The 23,331-nt window shown below is 34.8% G+C and overlaps 1 protein-coding gene across 3 annotated transcripts in view; it reads left to right on the top strand.

Annotated features, from left to right (window-relative positions):
• LOC105836181 (cysteine-rich protein 2-binding protein) overlaps nucleotides 1-23,331 on the top strand; it is a 42,574-nt gene that overhangs the window by 18,627 nt on the left and 616 nt on the right. For all 3 annotated transcript variants that reach the window (XM_036290627.1, XM_036290626.1, XM_036290628.1), the window contains exons 4-6: nucleotides 7,695-7,910; nucleotides 8,791-9,108; nucleotides 22,526-23,050. In XM_036290627.1, the coding sequence (XP_036146520.1) occupies nucleotides 7,695-7,910; nucleotides 8,791-9,108; nucleotides 22,526-23,050 (1,059 nt within the window). The remainder of the gene's footprint in view (nucleotides 1-7,694; nucleotides 7,911-8,790; nucleotides 9,109-22,525; nucleotides 23,051-23,331) is intronic.

The following is a 23,331-nucleotide window of genomic DNA, read 5'->3' as shown; positions in this document are numbered from 1 at the left end:
TACGTGCATAATAGTGCACATTTAAAAAAAGGTATTTATTTGAATAATCAATTTTTCGAATAATTGAAGAATTGACAACACGTTTTTTATCATCTTTTACGTTTTAAATACTTTATTTGGCATTTCTAATGGAGATATTGCAACGCAATTTTATTCACTTTATTTGACTTAAGGTGTACTTTAAGGATTAATTTTAATTTTAAAATAAATTTTAAAATACTTAATTATTTTTTCTGTATTGTATTTTAAGTTATCTAATTTACAATAAATTGCATATTATCTATATAAAAAAGTAATGTTACCAAAATAATAGTAAAAAATTTATAGAGATCCATATAGAAATACGTACTTTTCTAATTCTGAATATAATTAAGATTTTATAAGACTGGACTGTGTAAATTCTATTGTTATGTATGCGCGTGAATATATTTAAAGTAATAAATTTTGGTTTTATTAAATTAATTTTAAACTCACTCTTAAACATTGGAATGCAGCGAACAGTAGAAAAATATTGATTTCTTATTTGGTTTTTGATGATACCAGGCGCAGGGCAATATCGGAATCAGAATCGATTAAGCATAGGGTTACACTCTGAGATAAAACCTTCATCCTCTACTAGGAAATAAGTTTGCGTAAGGGAAAAAATGTAGAGGAAAATTACGTATAAATAAGGGAATCAAAGCGTTTAAGTAGCTCAGTCTTTTCTTGTCTTGTCTAAGTTTTAATCTTGTCTGTAGTTAGTAATGTAGTCGGTCAATCAGCAGTCTTTTAATTAAATCTTAGTTTTTTACCGAACGACTCTGCTAATCTGCAGTTAGACTGTAGCTTTAGCCGGGTCTAAAACCTTACGGTTTGTTGTTTCGAAATCAGTTTTCGGAATAAAGATAATTAACTTAACTCTTCCTTTTAAATTTATTTAAAATTCCCTTGTTAAATTCTGTTGCTGCTAATTGTGTGGCAACAGTTCTAATCTTAACTCTGTTGCTGCCGAAAGTGGAGAGGCAGATCTTTCGGGTCCTGTCGCTGACGTCAGCGTGGCAACAGATCATCTGAATTCTGTCTCTGCCCAAAGTGTGGCAACAGAGAATTTTAGACCTAACGTCTAAATATTAGATGCCTAAAAAGGATGGTAAACGTGTGAGAATTAAGAGTTTGAGATATCAAATTAATCAAGCTGTAATCTCAAATCACGATCCTTTGATGTTTATAGCAGAATTAGATAAACTTCTGACCCAAACTTCTGCAAAATCTTTTGAACAAAACAAATATAAACTTAAAAAGATTGATTTCGAAGTTATCGCATTTTAAAACTATTAAGAAAACAGATCCTCGTTATTAAGCTCATAAAAATCGTATTTTTTTCGGTGAAGATTAATTAACCTCACAACTCTATCGTCAGGTAAATTACTTAAATGTATTGACCCAAAACGGACATTTGAATCAGAACGTGACACTATATTTCAAGATTATATCTTGATTACATTTTGACATATAGAATTTACACAATCTTGTAAAATCTTAGTTATATTTGCAATTAGGAAAGTTAATTTGTAGAAGTAATTATAGTTACATTTTAAAATTAGGACTTAAAATATTTGAACATGTTGTATACGAATAATTTGAATAGTGCAAAGTAAAAAGAAAATAGACAAATTAAAAAATAAGCTAATTTGAATTTTTAGATAATTTAGACAGTAGAGAAAAAGAACGAAAACATATTTTCAGTTCTGAAGTGACTTTAAACAGTTTAAACATATCTTTAATATGAAAAGTTTTGGTAAAACTGCATAATAGGGGTCTATACGAGAAGTCAATTGAAAGGCAGTAGATCTGATGTATTTTGGTCCCTGAATCCAAAACTATTGTTAGAATTAGGGGGTTGCTTGCATTTTTTAAGATATCATCATGATAATAACAAAAAACAGTAAATATTGCGTTTAACGAAGTACAATACACACACATACACAATATATATTCTCAGAAAATGTGTGGGCGGGGAAGAGGCTCAGTGTTGCGTACATAATCGTGCACGATAGATATAAGAAAGTGCGAACACGTTTGCGCACATTTTAGCACACGGGCAGACCGGTCGGATCGCTTCAAAGAAAAGCCGATATTTTGAAGAAAACTGCGGTAATTATTACGGGGGGTCCACTGAGGCCGTCACCGACACCACGACTACTTCGGTCGCACGGCGGCACGATTGGTTCAAGTCGGACCGTCTCGCGGCATTGATGTCGGTGTCGCGGTCTTGACGGCGCAACGCTTCGCTTTGGCGGGATCCCGGAAGTGCGTTGCGACACGGTCGACGGATTGTTTGATCTGGATCCGACCAATAGAAATTTCGGAAAAATAAGGATTGTTGGATATAAAAGGGCCTTGTCCTGTGGACGAGAACGCATTCGAAATCGGAGCGCTGCCGAGTTTAGTCCTCGCGCATTAAACGATCGAGTAAGGTCTTCGCGAAACTCGCTGAAACGACTCAAGGTAGATGTACCCCCAGGCGTTGTCGACATGATGCGTGACATGATCGCCAAACACCGATTCAGGGTGTACGCACCCCAGGCATCATTGGTGAACAATGACTCAGAATCCCTAGGCGTCGTCACTGGATAATCGGCTCGAGGCATACGCGTCCTAGACGTTACCGTAAAATATATACGCGTGTGGAATGACCACGAACAAACGAATTAGGGCATTCGTGCTTCTAAGCATTGTCATTTATAATAACATTGTAAGCACACAACATTATACTACAAAACATTGTGAACTTTATGTACGCGTTGAACAATGTGAACTTTATGTGCGCGTTGATATAAACATAAAATAAAGAAATTGTGAAACATTAAACGCAGTGTGGACTTTAACCTGTCCGCGCTGACCGAACATTCAGGGAACAAAAATACATAAGATCTACTACCTTTCAATTGATTTCTCGTATAGGTCCCTATTATGCAGTTTTTTTACCAAAGTTTTAATTGTAAAAGTTTTAAAATATTTGACTTCGATCTTAAGATTTATATGATTTGATTACTTAATTTTTCAGAGTATTTTTACACATACGTGTGTGTACGCGCGCGTGTCTGCATGTATATTAGAATATTTTTGTCTCTAAATTGCAGAAGTGCGTGTGTATATAAAAAGTACTCCGAATTTAATGCACTACTTATTACGGTAGAATCCTTTAATCATTTAAAGACAAAAATTTTAATATTAAAATATTGACACTACAAAGCAATTTTCAAATTGGAAGCATTTAACCCTCAAAAGGCACACTAGGTTAGCGTAACCCGGATAAATTTTCGAAGTCAGCATTTTAAAGAATCTACTTTTAGTTTTTGCAAAATATCTCTTGTGCTATAACTTCTTTGGGTTTTTAACTGAAATATTCTTTTTCTTTAAATTTCTTTAGAAATAAAAACCATAGGGTTAGGGAAACTCGTGTGCCTAAATCAGGATTTTTTTATATGTGCCCTCTGAAGGTTAATAATGTCCAATCGAATTGTCTCCAATATTTACGTGTTTAAATTTGTTAGATAAAACATGCTTTCCATTTAGTGACACAAGTCGACACAAGTATCTTTGTTATTCATTGAACATGAAAAAAGATAGAACGATGCTTGTGTCGAGTGGCCTTCACTTGGACACAGTACAATTGGACACGGTGCAAATGGACACAAAATAATGTATAGTTTTCAAATGGACATGGTTCATTTCGACACAGGAATTTTAGACACAATAATTTTGTACACAGGAAAAATAAATTATGGATAAATTACTATTTAGCACGATAAAAATGTATACCGTGCAATTGGACACGTAAAATTTGTACACCGTCAAGTTATACAGCATAAAGTTGTACACCGCAAAGTTGTACACCGCAAAGTTGTGCATCGCAAATTTGTACACCGCGAAGTTGTACACCGCAAAGTTGTACGCAGAGAATGGTTTGCATACACACATACACACACACACACACACACGCACGCACGCACGCACACGCGCACACACACACACACACACACACACACACACACACAGAGGGGTCCAAGTGAGGCCTTCGCCCCTCCCCTCCCGCACCCACCCCATCGAAGTCACTAACCCATGTTGTACATTGCAAACAAAGTATAGTTTATGTGTCTGCAGATTTCCAATACAATATACACGGTGTACAACTTTGCGGTGTACAACTTTTACGTGTCTATATGAACGATGTACAATTTTACGGTGTACAACTTTACGGTGTATAACTTTGCGGTGTACAAATTTTACGTGTCCAATTGCACGGTGTACATTTTTATGGTGTCCAATTTGTCTAGAATTTATTTTTTCTGTGTACAAAATTACTGTGTCCAAAATTCCTGTGTCGAAATAAACCGTGTCCATTTGAAACGTGTACATTATTTTGTGTCCATTTGCACTGTGTCCAATTGTACTGTGTCCAAATGAACCACTCCCCTTGTGTCGCTTGTGTCACTAAATGGAAAGCACCCGATGAAGATACCCTTAGGGCTACTTTAACCAACTCCGATTAATTTTAATCATTAATTAAAGGATTGCCAACATGATAAAATAATTCAGTGTTACCAATATTTTTGGCATTGTAATATTCTAATAATCTAATCTTTTTTCAAAAATTTAGTTGGTCACATTGAATTATTTTGTTATGTTGGGTATTCTTTATCCAATGATTAAAATTAATTGGAGTTGGTTAAAATGGAGTTAATATGAACCTCATATTAATGTTTCAATGTTAAATTTAAAATAATTTTGTGTACACTTTTAAATTGTTTTTTCATAATTTTTCTTATTTAATTAACTTGCCGTATATGCTATATATAATAATACATTATATATTGGATAACGCAAAATTAATAGCAGTATAAAACATATTTTATGGGATGTTTTTGGAATACATCTAGTTATCTTTACACATTGAGTTGTAAAATACGTCATATGAAGTATATCATAAGTGTCATAATTAATTACTAAACAATTTTTCCTTATATAATAAGATAATAATGATTAAATATATTAATGTAGGATATATAAGATATATTATATATTATATATATATATATATATATATATATATATAGGATATATAGGATATATAGGATATATTAATATAGAAACTTTTCTATAATAATTTATACACACATCAAAAACAGTTTGAATAATAACACAGGCACACAAAAAAGTGGTTTCGGCGGACTAAACTAGTCAATTCTTATGTATTTTGACCCGCTGAATCCGAATCCAAGGTCAGAATTGTTGAATTGGCTCATTTTTCCCTAACCTCAAAAAAAATTCTTTTTAAATAACAGTGAGGTAGTTTTTTATCGACCCAACTGGCCAATTTATTGAATTAATTACAAATATTACGTTTCGACCCTTGGTTTGGGTCCTTTTCAAGTATTATCTACAATGAACAAATTCTTTTTAAATATTGGTCCGGCAAACCAGACGAGTGAGTCCCAGATGCGCACAGTAATAAACGGACACAGCAGGCTGAGTGAAACGGACACAGACCAAATGCGCACGGACCAAATGCGTACAGTCGCAAATCCATGTGGTGCAGAAAATGCTTTGCGCACACACACACACACACACACGCGCGCACACGCACCCGCACACACGCACACACGGGAAGGGGGGTAGTTTTCTATAGTTTTTCCATTATTTTCGCTACTCTTTCTTTGTAATCTTGACTTTTGTGGTTTCTTAGAAAATTTTCTGTAACACCTTTGAAACTCAGCCATGCTGTTATTTCGTCTTTATTCATTTTGGTGACAAAATTGTCGTCTCTCAACATTTTACGTATTTGAAGTTTATCGAAAATTTTTTTCACAATTTGGCATCAGAGATGTTAGAAAAGTTTTCTTGTAAATACTGGTAGCATTTACCCATTTTATTTAGAGCTTTTACCCATTGTTTTATGAGCTCTAATTTGATATGAAGTGGTGAAAGAAGAACTTTTGAAGGCTCAACTAACGGTTCATTTATGATGTTTTTAGACTCAGGTTGCAAAGCCGTCCTTGTCGGCCATTCTTTTCTTATGTAATGGTTTGTTTGATCTTTATTATCCCATTCACATAGGAAGTACCGATTTTTTGTGTAACCTGATTGTTGATCAAATAATATTAAGGAATTTATTAAGGAAGATAATTACATCCTAGTAATCACTCAACTAATAATTACATCACACAAATACATCCTAGTGAATATCGGAATGCACTCTAACTACTCTGGTCCGCCGGACCAACATTAAAAAAAAATTTTTTTTGAGGTTAAGAAATATGAGCTAACTTTGCAATTTTGACCTTGGATACGGATTCAGCGGGTCAAAATACATAAGGATTGACTAGTCTGGTCCGCTGAACTAGAGATACTATAACAGAGATTCGCCGATGCGTTAACGATTTCTGATTGGCTCCCGTCGCTTGGAGTATAACCGGAAGTATGAGAGAGAAAGATAGATATAACTGACAAAGAAAGCCGACCTAACCTGTCACCTGTCAAAAGAAAACAGACGTGCAGGGGTGACTGTACCGCACCGTCATTTACAAACACGTATACATAAACATATACACATACACTCATCCATAACTGACCCATCTACATAAATACGACACATACACATACACACACCTACACAACATTCAGTGCAGTAAAATCAGTAAAAGAGTACGAGAGAAAGCCCAGTGTTACACGTGCCGTATATCTGCAGAAGATCTGGCACATTAAGCTCTCAAAACAAAAAAAAAAAAGAAAACAGAGTGTCTACGTGTCTACCAAATAGAATATAAAATCAGAGAGAAACCTGAGGTTGCACATATTTTTCTACGAGTCTAAATACAATGCTTAAATTATATTTATAATACATAATGTGTATATAAACATAATATGTATTTATATATAATAATATATAATTTCTTAATAATCAATTTGTTACTTAACCTTACATGGGAAAATTAATGAAATATGCCTAAATCTTTTTTTTAAATATATTGTATTCTTGCATTTACAATCAAAATAAACCGCCATTGAAAACGTCATATCCGGTTATCCGATATCCGGTTTTACCCCAAGACGGCGGCACATCTGCGAATCTCTGTTATAGTATCTCTACGCTGAACCAACCACTTTTTTTTGTGTGTTGTGTAATTATTCTTGACATGTTGCTTTTAGAAAATATAATTATGCTCGAATATAATACATATTATTTTACAAGGTATGTACAGATTTATTATTACAACATTATACATCAAAATTTAAAATTTTGTATATAATAATTATGTTGAAAGAGTAATGCAATGAATATTAATATTAATAGAATAATATTGCATTTTTTGCATCAAAAGCAAGAAAATTTGTTTTAATATTTTAAAATTCTATCTTTATTGAAAGTTACGAAAAAAATCCAATGTACATGCAAAATTATATTAATAGTTAAACATTAATATGTAGGAGCACTTTCATTATTAATGGACCTGAACGCGCAAATATTGGATATTTAAAAATTCTTGAAAACGTTTATAAAGTCTCAACATTTTAGTATTAAAATTCTTGTCTTTAAATGATTTCAGGAATCTGCTATTAGCAGGTAGTACAATAGATCTGAATATATGAATAATGTCCTTCATAATGTAATTTATAGAGAACATCGGTAATGACACAGATTCTTTTTTTAGATAACAAAGTGATGATGGATAGGAAAAAACATGTTGGCGCAAAGTCGTGCAAGTCATCGGACAGTCCTGTACCATCAGATTCCAGTCTCTCGATCGGAGAGGATAGCAACAGTGGAGAACTATTCAAAAATAAAAGTTTTTCAATGTATACTCATGCATACGTTCAACCTACAGAGACATTATCTGATTTTTTATTCGAAGAAGATGAGTTAAATGGTTTGTAATAGAAAGCATAATAAACATAAATGCATTGCGAGAAACTATAATTTACACACAATTATTTAAATATATGTGATATTATTCTGGTTTAACAGCTGCTTTCAAGTCTAAAAGTAACGATTGAATATACTAGCAAATGTAAAAGAAATTGTTTTAGCACTAAAATCAGCTGATCAATAGCCTGCATATATAGGGTGTTTCTGTTACAGGGAAATAACACCCATTAATAAGGACTTTTTGACTTACAAGGGAGCCTCGCGAACTCGAAAATTCAGATTTTAATGAAACTTGGCATAAATGTGAGGGGGTGAATACATGAATTTAGAAATTTTTAGTTGGTGCCCAAAAACGATTTGAAAGGGTGAAACCACCCTTTAAAGTTGAGACGATTTTTGCGGTTTTTCGATATATCTCGTAAATTAAACAAAATATAAAAAAATGTTTCATACGAAAGTTTTACAGTATAAATACCTTTATTTAACTATGCTATTTATTTAAAAAAAAATTTTTTTATAAAAAAAATTTTTCTTTTTCAAAAAATGAATAGCGTAGTTAAATGGAGGTATTTATGCTGTAAAACTTTTGTATGAAACATTTTTTAATATTTTGTTCAGTTTACGAGATATATCGAAAAACCGCAAAAATGTCTGAACTTTGAATGGTGGTTTTACCCCTTCAAACCGTTTTTGGGCACCAAAACTAAAAATTTCTAAATTCATGTATTTACCCCCTCTACATTTATGCCAAGTTTCATTAAAATCAGAATTTACGGGTTTGCAAGGTTTCCTTGTTAGATTTTTATAAGAAATAACACTATATAGTTAGCGTTATTTAAAAAACAAGTTGTATATATTGACTTGAAAAAAATATCTTTTAGATATGGATCTCGAAGATGATATAATGTTACGTGACGAGAATGATGTTCCATTTATCTCCAATTCGATACGCGACTGTCAAGCTGAAAACAGCAATTTGAATTTAGTACAATTGATGGATAACTGGTTGAATAATACGAGTAATACTCTATCGCCAAATAGTGGCGACGAAATTAAAAGGATTAAGGAAGAAAGATATGATGAGGACAGTAACGACAGCCCAGTTTCCATGAGTACATGGCTACAAGAGCAGCCTCCAGTTTCTTGGTTTAAAGAAACAAAACGCCGTCCACGACCTTGGGCTAAGTCATTCATTAACAGTAGTTATTTTTTATTACTAATTGCATGCGTAGCACGAAATCTGTATTACATATTATAACGGCGTTGCTGCCATCCAACCATAAAAAAATGCTGGAGACATCTGTTTTATTGATAAAAAGACAATTTTTCTAATGCGTCTTTTTATTTCTTTTATAGATTTGAAAATCCTTTTCTAGAATTAAAACGTTCTACGCATTACTATCGGTTTACATTATGGAATTTATACCGAAAATGGAACAAAATTGTTAATTTGTGGTATTTTTAGTGAGTGTGGAAAAATGGCGGAAGAGTTCTTCCGGAGATTCTCTCGGAGTTTTGTGATAAAAGTGGAGTGATAAGGGGCGGAGAAAGAGGAGAGTGTGATGAAGAGGAAGCGGAAGTAAAAAGGAAGTCCGGGTATTGGAGGGAGATGGGCGGAGGAGGTAAAAGAAGCAGGAGACAAGAAAGAAAAATCGGAGTAGGCAGGAAAGAGGATGATGTGGTGAGGAAAGCAGTGCGCAGATGCGGTCGGAGTATAGGAGGAGACGGGAGATATAAAGAGGAAGGCTAGAGGAGCACAGAGGCACAGGAAAAGTGGTAGAAGATGGAAGAGATGATGGCAGATGGTACTGGGCGGTAGGAGAGTGGTGCACGCAGTGGAATGAGAAGAACAGATTTGTGTTGGTAGGACTGAGAAGGATTGGTGGTAGCGGGTTTGAAAGCGCTTGCGTTTTCAAACACATGTTCCGCCAAAGAGAGTGGTGACAATGGATAGAGTAAAAGAGAATATCTAAAGAAGAGGAATTACAGAAGATGGAGGAGTTAATTGAGAAGTCGGGGAATGATAAGAAGAGGAGTGATGCAGAGTAGGAGGAATGGGGAGAGAAGAATCGCGAGGGAGAGTCTTGAGTATATATATACATGGAGGAGGAATGCCAGCACTGAAAGTGTGTCCAAGATCTGTGCGAGAGAGAAAGGTATATCATGATACCTGCTCTCTCTGCGCATGCGTCAAACGCTATATGTACAATGGCTGGCATTGTATGTTTTACACACACATACAATCCGTAAATAAGTACAAAAGTGCACAAGAAGTGCACAAAAAGTGTTGAAACTGTGGTGCAGATAATGATATTAACGCATGCGCAGAGAAAGCGAGTATCATGATATACCTTTCTCTCTCGCACACTCTTGGACACAGTTTCGGTCTACATGAAACCATAGCCAATTCCTCCTCCATGTATATATACTCAAAGGGGAGAGTGCATGCATGGCCATAAACCGGGTAATAGATACATCGATACATCGATTCTTCGAGTGGAGAGAAAGGAGAGCAGCGATTGGAGGGGAACGCAAGATGAAGACGGGTCGATGTATCGATGTCGAGGAGTGGAGAGGTTCACATGGTGTGGAGGTTAGAAGTTGAAAGAATGGTAACGAGGAAGAAAACACGTATGAAAAGCGTGGTTAGTGAGGAAAGTAAGGGAAAGGAAGAGAGGATGGAGGTGACAGAAGCAGCAAGGGAAATTAGTGTTGACCTGAGGGAGATGAAGGGAGAGCTGAGGGGGCTGAGAGAGCATGGAAAAAAAAAGGTTGATGAGAAAGATGTGCGAGCAAGTATGCAGTAGAAGAGAAAGAGAAGGAAGAGAGAGGACAGAGAGCAGGGGAAAAAGAGAGAAGAGGAAGAAAAGAAATGGAGGGTGATGCGAGAGGATTCAAAAGAAAGTAAGAAGACAGAATGTAGTTTGGAGAAGGAGACAGAGAAGAGGGATGAGAAGATGATATGGAGTGAGAAGAGGAGGGAGAAGATAGAGGAGACAAGGGAGACAACGAAGGAGAGGATGGAGGAATGGCGGAGAGTAGTGGAAAAGAAAGAGGAGAGCAAGTGGGAAGAAAAACAAAAAAGGAAGGTCAGGATGAGGTGAGCGGAAGAGGAGAAAGATAGAGGTAATGCAGAGGACAGAAAATAAGGAAGGAGGGGAAGACGATTGGAGAGAGGTATTGAGAAGAAGGAGTGGCAATGGAGGGAAGGAGGAGAGGGAAAAGAAGAAAACAGGAGGGCGATTAGCTGGCGGATTGTTGGAGGGAGGAGGAGAGGAAGAAGGGGTTCGACAGAAAGAAAGAAATGAAGAAGACGAGGAAAAGAATTGATGAGAGAGGGCTGGAGTCTAGCCGCTGGACTTCGTTCTGGGCTGCCGTTAAGAAAGGACGTGGTCCGATACCTCTCTCTAGTTACTCACGAATATTATATACAGTATTGAAATATCTTAAAATCAGTGATTGTCCTTTTTAACTCTTTTGGCGCTTGAATTACTGATCAACCAAAACTTTTTGCTGCCGGAAATCAGTACAACTATTTCGGCGCTTGACTGGAGAGGCAGGCGGCGAAATTTCGCTAAACCATCCGGCCATCTTGTGCAGCTCTTATTGCGTATTAACCGCATGGTCATCTGAATATCACAAGAAGAACAACGAATAATAAGCTACTGGCTCAAGAGAAGTTAAAACCATCAAAACTCATCTATAATTCTAAAGGAGACAACATCCATGCAGCTCACTTAACATAATTTAACCTAATCTAACTTAATCATAGAGAGCGATATCAAGGAACTTCAAAATTCAAATTAGGCCTAGTAAAACAATTTCAACTCGGAGCTATACGAGAAATACCACGAGACTCGTAACCAACCAAAAAGGTGGGTCCCCACTGCATTTACTCAACAAGAACACAGTCAATACAATAAATCTCAATTCTTTATATATATTTTCATGTTCATACAAAGATATATTTAAATTTTGAATTTAATGCATGATAATGACCTGCATATAAGCTACTTTATTATAACTGAACGAACGAGTCTGCTGAGGAGTATCTAAATTGTCTTATGAACATTACTACATTAGTGTGAAATTTAACCCTGTATTTCTTTCCTTCTAAGATAAAAGATGTATAGCTTATAATATTTTACAATTTCTACACTAAGTGTTAGGTATTTCAACCTTAATTTGAAAGACCTTAATAGGTATTGAAATCTAAATAAATGTAACAATTATGCGTCAAGGTTGAATTTCACAACTGATCCGTGAGTTTTATATATAAGAGGCATGTTTACTCTCTTCATATGAATACATTGGAAGGTCAATTTCATGAAAGACCAGAGTTGACTTGAGAAAGTAAGATCAAATTTCGATTATTTAATTTCTTATTTTCTGAAGGTCTTCTCTTATGTTACTACATTATTATAAATGTTGAATTATATTGTTTTAACTAATATTTCCTTTGTTATTTATAATTGTAAAGGTACATTTGAATTCAATTACGGTATATTAATAAGACTGAACTAATGCAATATTTTAATAAAATCTCGCCAAAGCTCGCAACCTTTAACATGTTTTGAAAAATCGGCGAAGAAGATATACTAAGAAATATCTGACCAATCTCAATCTGTGATAACAATTAATTAAAGTAATATAATCATAATTCTAATTTTGAACATAGAATGTATCATACAATTGTCACTATTTATACAAATAATTGGTTAAAAGGCTGTTTGCACTGAAAGATGTTTAAGTCTGTTATATAAAATATACGTCGTTATTATTATTGAAGCGTAGATTGGATTCAATTAATTAATTATTCTTACAGTATATCACGGGAACTGAATCCCACATTAAAATTGTGTTACAAGTTGTCAATTAAAAAAGGGAAAAATCCAAAAAATAAAAATATATAAAGTATTAAAGAAAAAATTATACATAGTTTATACATATCTATTTATTCTATTTATATATTTATTAATTTCGAAATGAAAAATTGTACATATTGCATATTTTTATGATGTATCTATTTATTGAGTATCTATTATTCTTATCTTTTTGTCAAGCTCATAATTGTATTTACCATACTTTAAATTCTGATAAAGCAGTGATTATAATACACTACGGCAAATCAAATGTCGTATATGCTTCTCTACCAAGCTTGTGATTTGGTGCATTGATAAATTGTTTGCCTGCAAGTTGAGTATTCTTCCACGTTATAATTATATATTGATAACCAACAACCAGCATGAGTTGTTAGTATATTGTGTGAATTTTAAGATAATATTAATCTGATTAATCGATTGCATGCGAATGCTAGAATATTAAAACATACCTGATATTGGAACTACCTCACCTGACAGCATTATCAGTTTTTTCTTGTTGAATAAATATTAAAATTAATCGACATTTACGCTTTAACATACAATAAAACGAAATTAATATAAAAAAAAGAAATCTTTGTATATTCATATTTATATATATATATTTATTAATTTTGAAATGAAAAAGTGTATATATTGCTCATTTTTGTGATTTATCTACTGAATTATTATTTATTATTCTTCTCTTTTTGTTAAGACTATAATTGTATTTATTGTACTCTAAATTCTGCAAAAGCAGTGATTACAATACGCTACGGCAAATCAACTGTCGTATATGCTTCTCTACTAAACTTGTGATTTGGCGCATTTTTGAATTGCTTGCCTACAAGTCGAGAATTTTTCCACGCAATAATTATATATTGATAACCAACATCCAGCATAAGTTGTTAGTATACTTATTTGAAATAATAATAACTCTGAATAGTCGATTGCACGTGAACGTTAGAATATTAAAGGATACCTACTGGAAATACATCATCTAATAGCTTTAACAGTTCATTTACTTTATTTACTATTATTTCGATAGTTCAACTAATATTTGTTTGATCGAATTCTCGGGAGACCTCATCATACTCTATAGATAAGAACCCCACCCTGTTGTAAATCATAAAGACATACGTGGGGACTTCAAGATAGTTAAATCTAAACAGGAAGAATGTCAAAGAACAATGGAAAAAATCACAATAGGAGTGATTCCTCTCACGGAAATTATGATATGACAACAAATATAAGGGAATTGGACAACTAGCAACAAAAAAAGGAAAGATATTTCTCCGGCTCAAGAAAATATCAACAGAGCAAAGAAATCTCAAGGTCTGAGTACAAAGGATCATTTAGTTCTTTCTGACTCCATTCTCAATACAGTTGCTCAAGAAGTTACAGTGACAACTGAGGCGATGACAACGACTAGTACTTACACAGAAGATACTTTTCTTACCAGGAAAAAATTTATTGAACATCAACAACTAAACAGATATTCTAAGACAAGTCTGGCTCCATATTTGGTTCACATCGAGATCTTTCCAGAGGCTACCAATAGAAATATTGGAAATTTGCATTCTATCAGTATAGGCCGGATACTCTATGAAAGGAAGAGAGAGACAAGATGTCGATTCATGTATAATAACATATTGAGCATAAGGAAAAAGGGAAGAAATCTCGTTAGTGTGTGCTTCTTTCCTCTTACGAAAAGGGCAATAATTTTGTGGAGAATAAGAAATTGATCTCTGATGAGTGGTTAGCTTATATACCCAATTTTAAGATTTATCGCACTGGAGTCATAAGAGACGTTGATGACGATATTTTGGAAGAAAAAATGCTGGAAGGACTTGAGGGCTCTGGAAGATCAAGATTCAACGTTAAAATCCATGGGGTGGAACGATTAAAGTACATAGATCGAAATGATAATAATTCTTTGAAGACTTCTAATTCAGTTAAAATAACCTTTGAATCAGGTTTGCTACCGGAATATTTATACTTATACAAGGTAAGGCATAGAGTAATACCATACATTAATAAAGTGAGGAAGTGCATTAGATGCTGTAGATGGGGCCATTATTCACGAGGATGTAGAGGTAACATCAGATGACCAATCTGTGGAGAGAATCACGAGGCTAGTGAGTGTAAAAGTGAAGTTCCAAAATGCGTTAACTGTGGAGGCAATCACGCCTCATTGGACCCTATCTACCCGGCACTCCGGTATTATAAATTAATTAATCATGTAATGGCCTATGCTAACTGCTTTAAGTTTAGCGCCAAAAGGCACATCAAAAACAAAGCAATAACGAATCCATCACAGATTCACCATCTCATGAAATCACATGCATATTTAGAATGGAACAATATGTATACTCAGGATCCTCCGACTGCTTTGGACACGTTAATAAATAATGACATCATGTCGATTCGCGCCATGAATTGTTGGCGTAGTCCGGGGTTATGCCCGGGTGGACATGGCGGATATCGAACGGGGTAACGTTGAGGGATCGACTGACAATGACCCAAACCAAATAGCTGAGGGCTTTTCTAGGACACCCCTAGATTCCCGAAGTGGGAAATCAAAACAACCTAGGGCACCTCTTCCTCCTAGGTGGCAAAACGAAAGAAGAGGTTCTCACACATTGTGCGGTTCTTTGGTGGCTTCAAGGAATCGTGCCTCCGGGCATTCATGTGGAAATCTGGGAGATGAGAGAAACATAGATGCAGATGTTGTAATCAACGATGTAAAGAAACTTCTTTTCTCTGAAAAAAATAACAAAATTATTTAAAGATCTTACCTATTATGTTGCAGCTATTTATGAAGAGTACACTATCTAATGTAAATCTAAGTAAGTTAAAGGCAGAAATACATCTAACTGTCTACTGCAATGAACCTTAAAATTCTACAGTGGAATTGTAGAGGGATTGTCGGGAAAAAACAGGAGTTTACAAACCTAATGAATAAGTTTGAAATAATCTGCCTTCAAGAAACATGGCTACATCCAAAGTACAAATTTGAATGCAATAACTACATGGTATTTAGGAATGATAGACTGGAGAATCTTTTTGGTGGAGGTACAGCGATTGTGATAAGGAGAAATATCAGCGCGATATACTTTGATTTGAATCTTCCAAGGAACGTGGCAATTGAATATACGGCAATTTTGGTTGAGGATAATGTTTATTCAAAAAGAAAAATAATGATAATTTCTTTGTATAGACCGCCTAATATGCATATTAATCGAACAGGATGCTTTCGTTTAATGAACATTTTAACAGAACTATCGGAACATCATGATGTATATATTTGTGGAGATCTTAATGCGCAGAATATTGTTTGGGGAACCTCCCATACAAGTGCGGTTGGCAGGTCCTTGGGCATTGCAATTGATGGATCATCCTTTGTTCTCTTAAATGATGGATCCTTCACTAGGATATCGGCAGGATACATCCCAGTGTCCTGGATCTCACTTTAGCATCAGGCCCTTCTCGTTCGAGAGTTATTTGGTCCACATGGGGCGACTCTTTGGGCAGTGATCATGTGCCGATTGAAATAATTATTCCAAAATTAAGCAAAGAACAAAGATCTAAAGGAAGAAAGATTGTGGACAATAAAATGAAAAGAAGATTAGACACGTCTAGCATGAAGAAAGATTCTTTCATGGAATGCATATCTGAAGGGATTGAGAGTCTTCTTGGATCGGAGGCGTCGGGTGCGGAATTGTATGCATCTTGGTCAAAGGCAATAACTGCTATTCATGCTGGAGGCCGCGTTTTTGACGGCGAAGGGGAGATAACCTTCGACCGTAAAAAAGGCGATATTAGGTCTAAAGTTCATAAACCCTCTAACAAATCAAGAAATCAACCTTGGTGGGACAAAGAATGCGCACATGCGGTATCTGAAAGGAAGGAGGCATACGACAAGCTCGTTAAATGTAACTTTTGATTGAATTTGGCTAATTATAGAAAAATCTCAAACGAGACCAAGAAAACTATTAAAAGAAAGAAAAAAGAGATCTTTAAATCGTTTATTAATGAGCTAAATGCAACCACTGGCACAAGGAACTTCTGGCAAACTATTAACGCCTTCAAGAGATGCGCATTCTTAAATCCTATAAACCCACCAAATCTCTGGAAATCGATAAAGATAAAAAACACAATAGCACCCGACAGCATAGCACCCGACTGAATGAGTAATGTCTTTGACAAATTTATAACTTCCAGTCTAAGTGATGACTTGGGTGCTCCTTTTGGAATGGATGAATTGAAGTCTGTTATCTCCAACCTTAAAATCAATAGTTCACCGCATCCGGACATGATCTCTAATTCTCTTCTAAAGCTTCCATTAAACGCTTGGGAGGCCCTGCTGGAAATTTTTAATCGAATAATGAGTGCGGATCCTTTCCAGCTGAATGGAAACAAGTCGATGTAATTTTAATCCCCAAGAACCATAAAAAAGATTTCAGACCAATATCTCTCACATTTAATACCTCCAAGATCTTGGAGAAAATAGTATTGAAAAGGTTTAATAGATGGATAGAAATAAACAATATTCTTCTAAAAACTCAATACGGGTTTAGAAGAGGAAAGTCTTGCGAAGACTGTTTGGCCATGTTTAATTTAGAAGTGTACAGAGCTTTTTCAAGGGGACAGGTTTCTGGAGCCCTATTTTTGGATATAAAATCAGCATATGACAACGTAAATCTTCAACTCATGTTTGCTTAAATTAACAAACTGCCAATCTCTATTAAGTATAAAAAGTATTTCCTAAATTTCTTAACTCCCAGAGATGCGGGATTTTATGAGTCAGGTCTGTGGTGTGATAGAAGATGGATTCAGAGAGGTCTCCCCCAGTGATCGGCATTGAGCCCCTTGTCATTTAACCTTTACGTGAAGGATATATTGTGGCATATCCCACATACTTTCTAACTATACAATTTGCAGATGACATTACAATAATCTGCTCCGGTGGTGGCCTGAAACAAATTAAGGCTCTTTGTCTTCATTCTTCGTGGACATTGAGAAATGGCTAAGCTCTCTCGATTTGGAAATTTCCATTCTGAAGACTCATTTCATTATTTTTAACAGAAAAAGATCTTGAATCAACTTGGAAACGTTGACAGTGGATTCTAGGGAGATTCGGCGTGAAACGGAGGTCAGGTACTTGGGTGTAATATTGGATGAGGGCCTCAGATGGAAAAATCACATCAATTATTTGAAATTTAAGACTTTATGTTATACGAATATACTAAAGCGGATATCTGGATCCACCTGGGGAATCAACCCGACATACTGTTTAAAATTTGTAACTGTGGGAGCCCAACTGGAGTGGGGAAGTCTATGGTTTATGAATGCGGGTTTATCCTATATCCGTACGCTGTATAATATTCTTTGCCAGGTATATAAAATTGCATTGGGATTACCAAGATCTACCCCTAATCGGGTATCATAGAAGTTTTCTAATCAGAAAAGCTTAATAAGAAGGATCAGCCACAAGGCCGATAAATATCTATGCAAGTTGATCCAATTAAAAAATAATGCCATAATAAACAGAAATAAAAATCTGTATATAGTGTCACAAGCAAGGAAAGTAGCTAAAAGGAATATCCCATTTATCATATCGAGATGGCCTACGGTACGGCCTTATGAAAGACACTTATATATTTGGAATTGCCACCCAACATACCTTATTTGGTCGCCTACGAAGGAGATTGAAGTGGACTGCAGATCGGGTTCGATGGCCTTGTTATGTAATAACCCTAACCTTGCATTTAACAATCTTATTGCTTTACATGGAGACTCAGAGGATGAGATAACTGTATTCACTGACGGGTCCAGAACAACCCTGGAAGATGGGAGCTTACTGGTGGGATGTGCCTTTTGTATACCATCATTGGATCTTTCCTGCAAATATAAGCTAAACAGCTACACGAGTTCTTTCTCGGCCGAGTCAATAGCAATCTATAAAGCAATTGAAATGGGCGTGGAGAATAACTGGATGAATATCAACATATGCTCGGATTCTAGAAGTAATCTAGACATCATTAATTCTTCTACAGACATTTATAAAAATTTTACTAAGAAACTCAACCCATGGTTAGAAGACATCAGACTACAAATTTATCAAGCAAGAAATTGAAATATTAACATACGATTTACATGGTGCCCAGCACATAAGGAAATTCTTGGGAATGAGCAGGCTTACATGGCAGCTAAAGATGGAGCCCTGATAGGAGAGAGGATCTTTAATACGGTGGGCTTTTCTGAGTTTCTTTCAACTCTAAAAGGAATATATGAGGGATATGATGAGGCTTTCCAGAGTAAAATTAACATTGGTACCGGGAAATACTACATGGAAAATTTATCCAGTTTAAAAATAGAGTGTATTTCAAAATTTAAATTTACGCGTGAACAATACTGTATTTTTTAAATAAAATAATTGTTGATTATCCTTACACGAATGCGACTAAATACGAGTTTGGGCTACTTGAGTCTTCGGCCTGTGAATGTGGATGGATAAGGTAAGACAAACCACATTTTCTGGGCTTGTCCTAAATACACACATAAACCCTAGGAAAGAGCTCTACAGTAGACTCTTTTGACTCAAACTTTTTGCACCTTTCACGATGGAATGTTTATTGATCAATCTTAATAAAGGAATTGCTAGGGCCATTATCAGCTTTGTTATAGATAATATAATATATTGTTATAGATAATAATATTGGTTTATGATATGAATTGTTAACCGAGGTCAAATCTTGTTGAGTTTCTGCTAGGGGATACCTTTCAGGTTACTGAGAAGATCTGTGGCCCCCCTGTCGGCAAGTCACTTTATGGTCAGAAGAAGTATTAATCTAAAGACCGCAGTCCACCCCCATGAATGCGGTTTCAACTACTAATTAAATAGTGGTACTGTGTCTCGCGAGGGACAGAAAACCATCCGGGTGAAAGAAGAAGAAGAAAAGAGAGGGCTACGCGGAAGGATAGACAGAGAGTGAAATGGGAAGAAGAGGATAGGAAGAGGAGAAAGACGAACGTGATTTGGAGAGGGGAAGAAGATGACGAAGAGGAGAGAAGATGGTTTGTGGAAGGCATAATAGAAAGGGTGCTGGGAAGAAGGATAGTGTTAGACAGAGTGGAGGAAAGAAGGAGGAGGGGAAAGATGAGTGCTAATTACAGAAATATCCGGGGAGGAGGACAGAGATTTTGGTGAGAGGGGGGAGGTAAAAGGGATATGGGGGTGGACGTGGACGAGGATTTTACGATGGAAGAGAAGGATGAGGTGGGGGATTATGGAGACGGCAAGAAGGGAGAGGGTAAAGGGCAGAAGGGTGGAGGTAACGAATAGAAGGTTGTGGGTAAAGGACAGAAGATTGGTTGGGACGGAAAAAGGGGAAGATAGAGAGAAGGTGAAGGGGAATAAAGGGGTAAAGGAGAAAGGGAGTATAGAGGGGTCGGGATGGTTTTAAGAGAAATTGAGGGAGAAAGGAGAGGAAGGGAAAGAGAGGAGAGTAGAAGGTGAGGTTTGTTAGAGATCCGTGGAAGGGAGGGAGGTAAAATAGTTGTAAGATCGCACAATGGTCAGGACGCGAGGGAGAAGAGATGCAAGTATTGTATGATCTAGGTATTTGGTAGAGGGGCATGAAAGGGAGGACGGGTAAACAGTTGTGAGGTCGCACAATGGCCAGGGCGCAAGGGAGGTAAAGAGAAATATATTGTTTAACATTGGTAATTGAAGGAATGTAATGTTGAAAATGTAAAAAGGAATAAAGAGAGGAGGAGATTGTAAAGGGGTTTGGTGGTCCCCTTTGAAAACACCCCGCCCCTCCATTTGGAAGCGCGGAATAAAGTCATATATATAGTTGAGTGTGATGTCTGGAATTGTCACTTTGTAACAATACTTGCTTGATATAAAAGATCTGCACTTTTATACTCATGAAATTCGAATTTCTAGATTAGTAACTCAACAAACAAATAATGTGTTCTTAAAGTTAGGCTAATTGAAATAAAATCATTCTATAAAAATTTAGATTACATACCCAAAAAGTCGATAAATAGATCAACATAAAAAAATTTTGTTCCCAATATAAAGTCCAATTTACAGACTGATATTAATATGTACTTTAATTCTGGAAAGATTTCCAAATCTATAAAATATGAAATATGAAATTTTGTTAATAATGTGTACTAATTTTTATTGACCTCAAGTTTGACGAGCACTTCTTTAAGGGAGTTCTGCTGTTAAATCAAAATGAATAGATTTTCATGAAACTTTGTAGAGAAGTTCAAATTTGTGATATAAATTGACTGTCAAAATTTCTGAAAGTTGAACTAGCTAGTTATTTAGATATTAAATATTTTATTAACATGGGCTTCTATGGGAATCAAATTTTCAGGATTTTTTAGTTTTTATTGTCGTATTAAACAGCAGTAATGAACAGATGTTAGTGAAACTTTACAATAATACATCTTAGCTGTCCAGAAAAATACTGTTAAATTTTTGAAACGATGCACGTTTGAGTGAAATAATTAATAAGATAAAAAAATTTTACAATAATTGAAGTAATACAGCATGTAAGTGTGGTACATGTTTGCTAGTAATATAACATGAATTTTAAATTGTTGAATTTAGTTATCTAAGAGTGGTATAATAGTGAAAAATGTTTATTCTCAATTTTTAAAAAAATTATTTTAGTAATGAAGGTAGTACTTTATAGCCGATTTTTTCTTATATTCATCATTATTAACTTTAGATCATATACAGCAAAAAAGAAGGCAACATAATAGTCATTTGAATATTTTTCTTTACTTGAACCCCTGTGCTACTTATTGTACTGGGTCTGAGCAGAGGAACTCCCTTAACTCTAGTTACTTTGTCACTTTTTTTATAAGTCAATAAAAAAACACTGTTGTTCAAAATAAGTCATTATAATTACTTTTTTTCTGAACTGACAAAATTTATAAAATATAAACGTTTACACAATTCATTTTTTTGTGCTTTTAACAATTGCTGTTTATTAACTGTCTCATTTGATAACTTTGCAGTTACACCACAAATCAAATGCTAGATAAGCGACACAGTTGATATAAAATTTGTTTTGCTACAGAAAAAACAAAAATAAAAACAATTGCTAAACATGCAAAAAATATACTTGATTTTTTTGCAATCACCTCGAAGACATAGTTTCACTATTCAAGTGTTTAAGTTAGAATGTTAACTAATATTGTCGTTAGCTGTGGTCATTTTATTGTTATCAAAATATTTTCAAATGTAACTTTAATTTCTGGTCTTTTTGTATTGCCCAAATCTGTTCTTAAATTTTTAAACCATCCTATGAATATGCTATATGTTATGCTACCTAAAAAGAAACTTAGAGAAAATAAAAGTAGAAATAGGCAAATAAATAATTATAGCAGATCTTAATTATACTTATTTGTGTAATTTGTACATTTTTTAGTTTATTTGAACTGTGCGTTGTTACTTTTAAACTTTCAACGCAGTTACTTAAAACGATGCAGGAAGAGCTAAGTTTAAATCTTGGTTGAAGTACTATGTTTAGTAATAAATTTTTTAAATATTTTAGTGTAAGAGGATCTTTTAGTTAATTTAATAATGTATTTAATATTGTAATACTACTGATCTAGTTTTATTTTAAGTGGCTGCATTAAAAGTCCAAAAGTAACAAACAGTTTGACTGCTGTGTATATATAATTGTATATACATTTATAAAATATGTAACAAATGTATATATTCCAGACAAAGAAGAAATATCACGCATGACTCGTCAAGAAGAAATATATATGCTTCAAAGAATCGATAAAAATAATCTCGACAAAGCTTCGACTGCTATTAGAAGATTATATCGAAAATTAGCCGTGCGAAAAACGAAGAGAGAATACAGACTTCCTCTATTGGATGTTGATTGTTTTGGACCTAAATCAGGAGCTTTCGTGACTCCATTGAAAAGCGATCGGGTGTTGGATCGATTTTTTAGTGATGATTTAAGATGTATTTTTGAGCACAGATTGCAGGGTTACAATGAACCTACATCTGTACACAGCCCATACACGAATAGACTTTTGAAGCCATTTATAAGAAGAGCGACCGATTGTCAACCGTTATGGTTGCGGATCATGGAAGAGCTTTGTGCAAAAGTAAACAGAAATAATCCACAATGGAAAGCGCCGGCCAGAGCATCCATCGATTATTCTTATGTCAGACCTCAACATATTCCCGCAATTAACAGTCTCTGTTGTCAATTCTTCTGGCCTGGTATAGATTGTAAGTGATATTACTTGATGAGTGACTTTTATTCCACTTGGAAATAATTTCTCAAAACGATGTCTTTTTAATGTCTTAATCATCGTTATCTTAATAAAAATAAGTTGTCGATTTAAAACTTGCATCAAAATTTCAACATTTTTTAATAACAAAAAGTTGCGTGTATAAATTGTAACAGTTTGATACATCTTTCAATATTATCGATGTATATATATATATATATATATATATATATATATATATATATATATATATATATAATCATCTTAATTATATCTTCT

This window comes from Monomorium pharaonis, chromosome 8 (genome assembly GCF_013373865.1).
Source record: "Monomorium pharaonis isolate MP-MQ-018 chromosome 8, ASM1337386v2, whole genome shotgun sequence".
Taxonomy (NCBI): domain Eukaryota; kingdom Metazoa; phylum Arthropoda; class Insecta; order Hymenoptera; family Formicidae; genus Monomorium; species Monomorium pharaonis.
The sequence above is the reverse complement of the archived record's forward strand: the minus strand, read 5'-3'. Positions and strand labels throughout refer to the sequence as shown.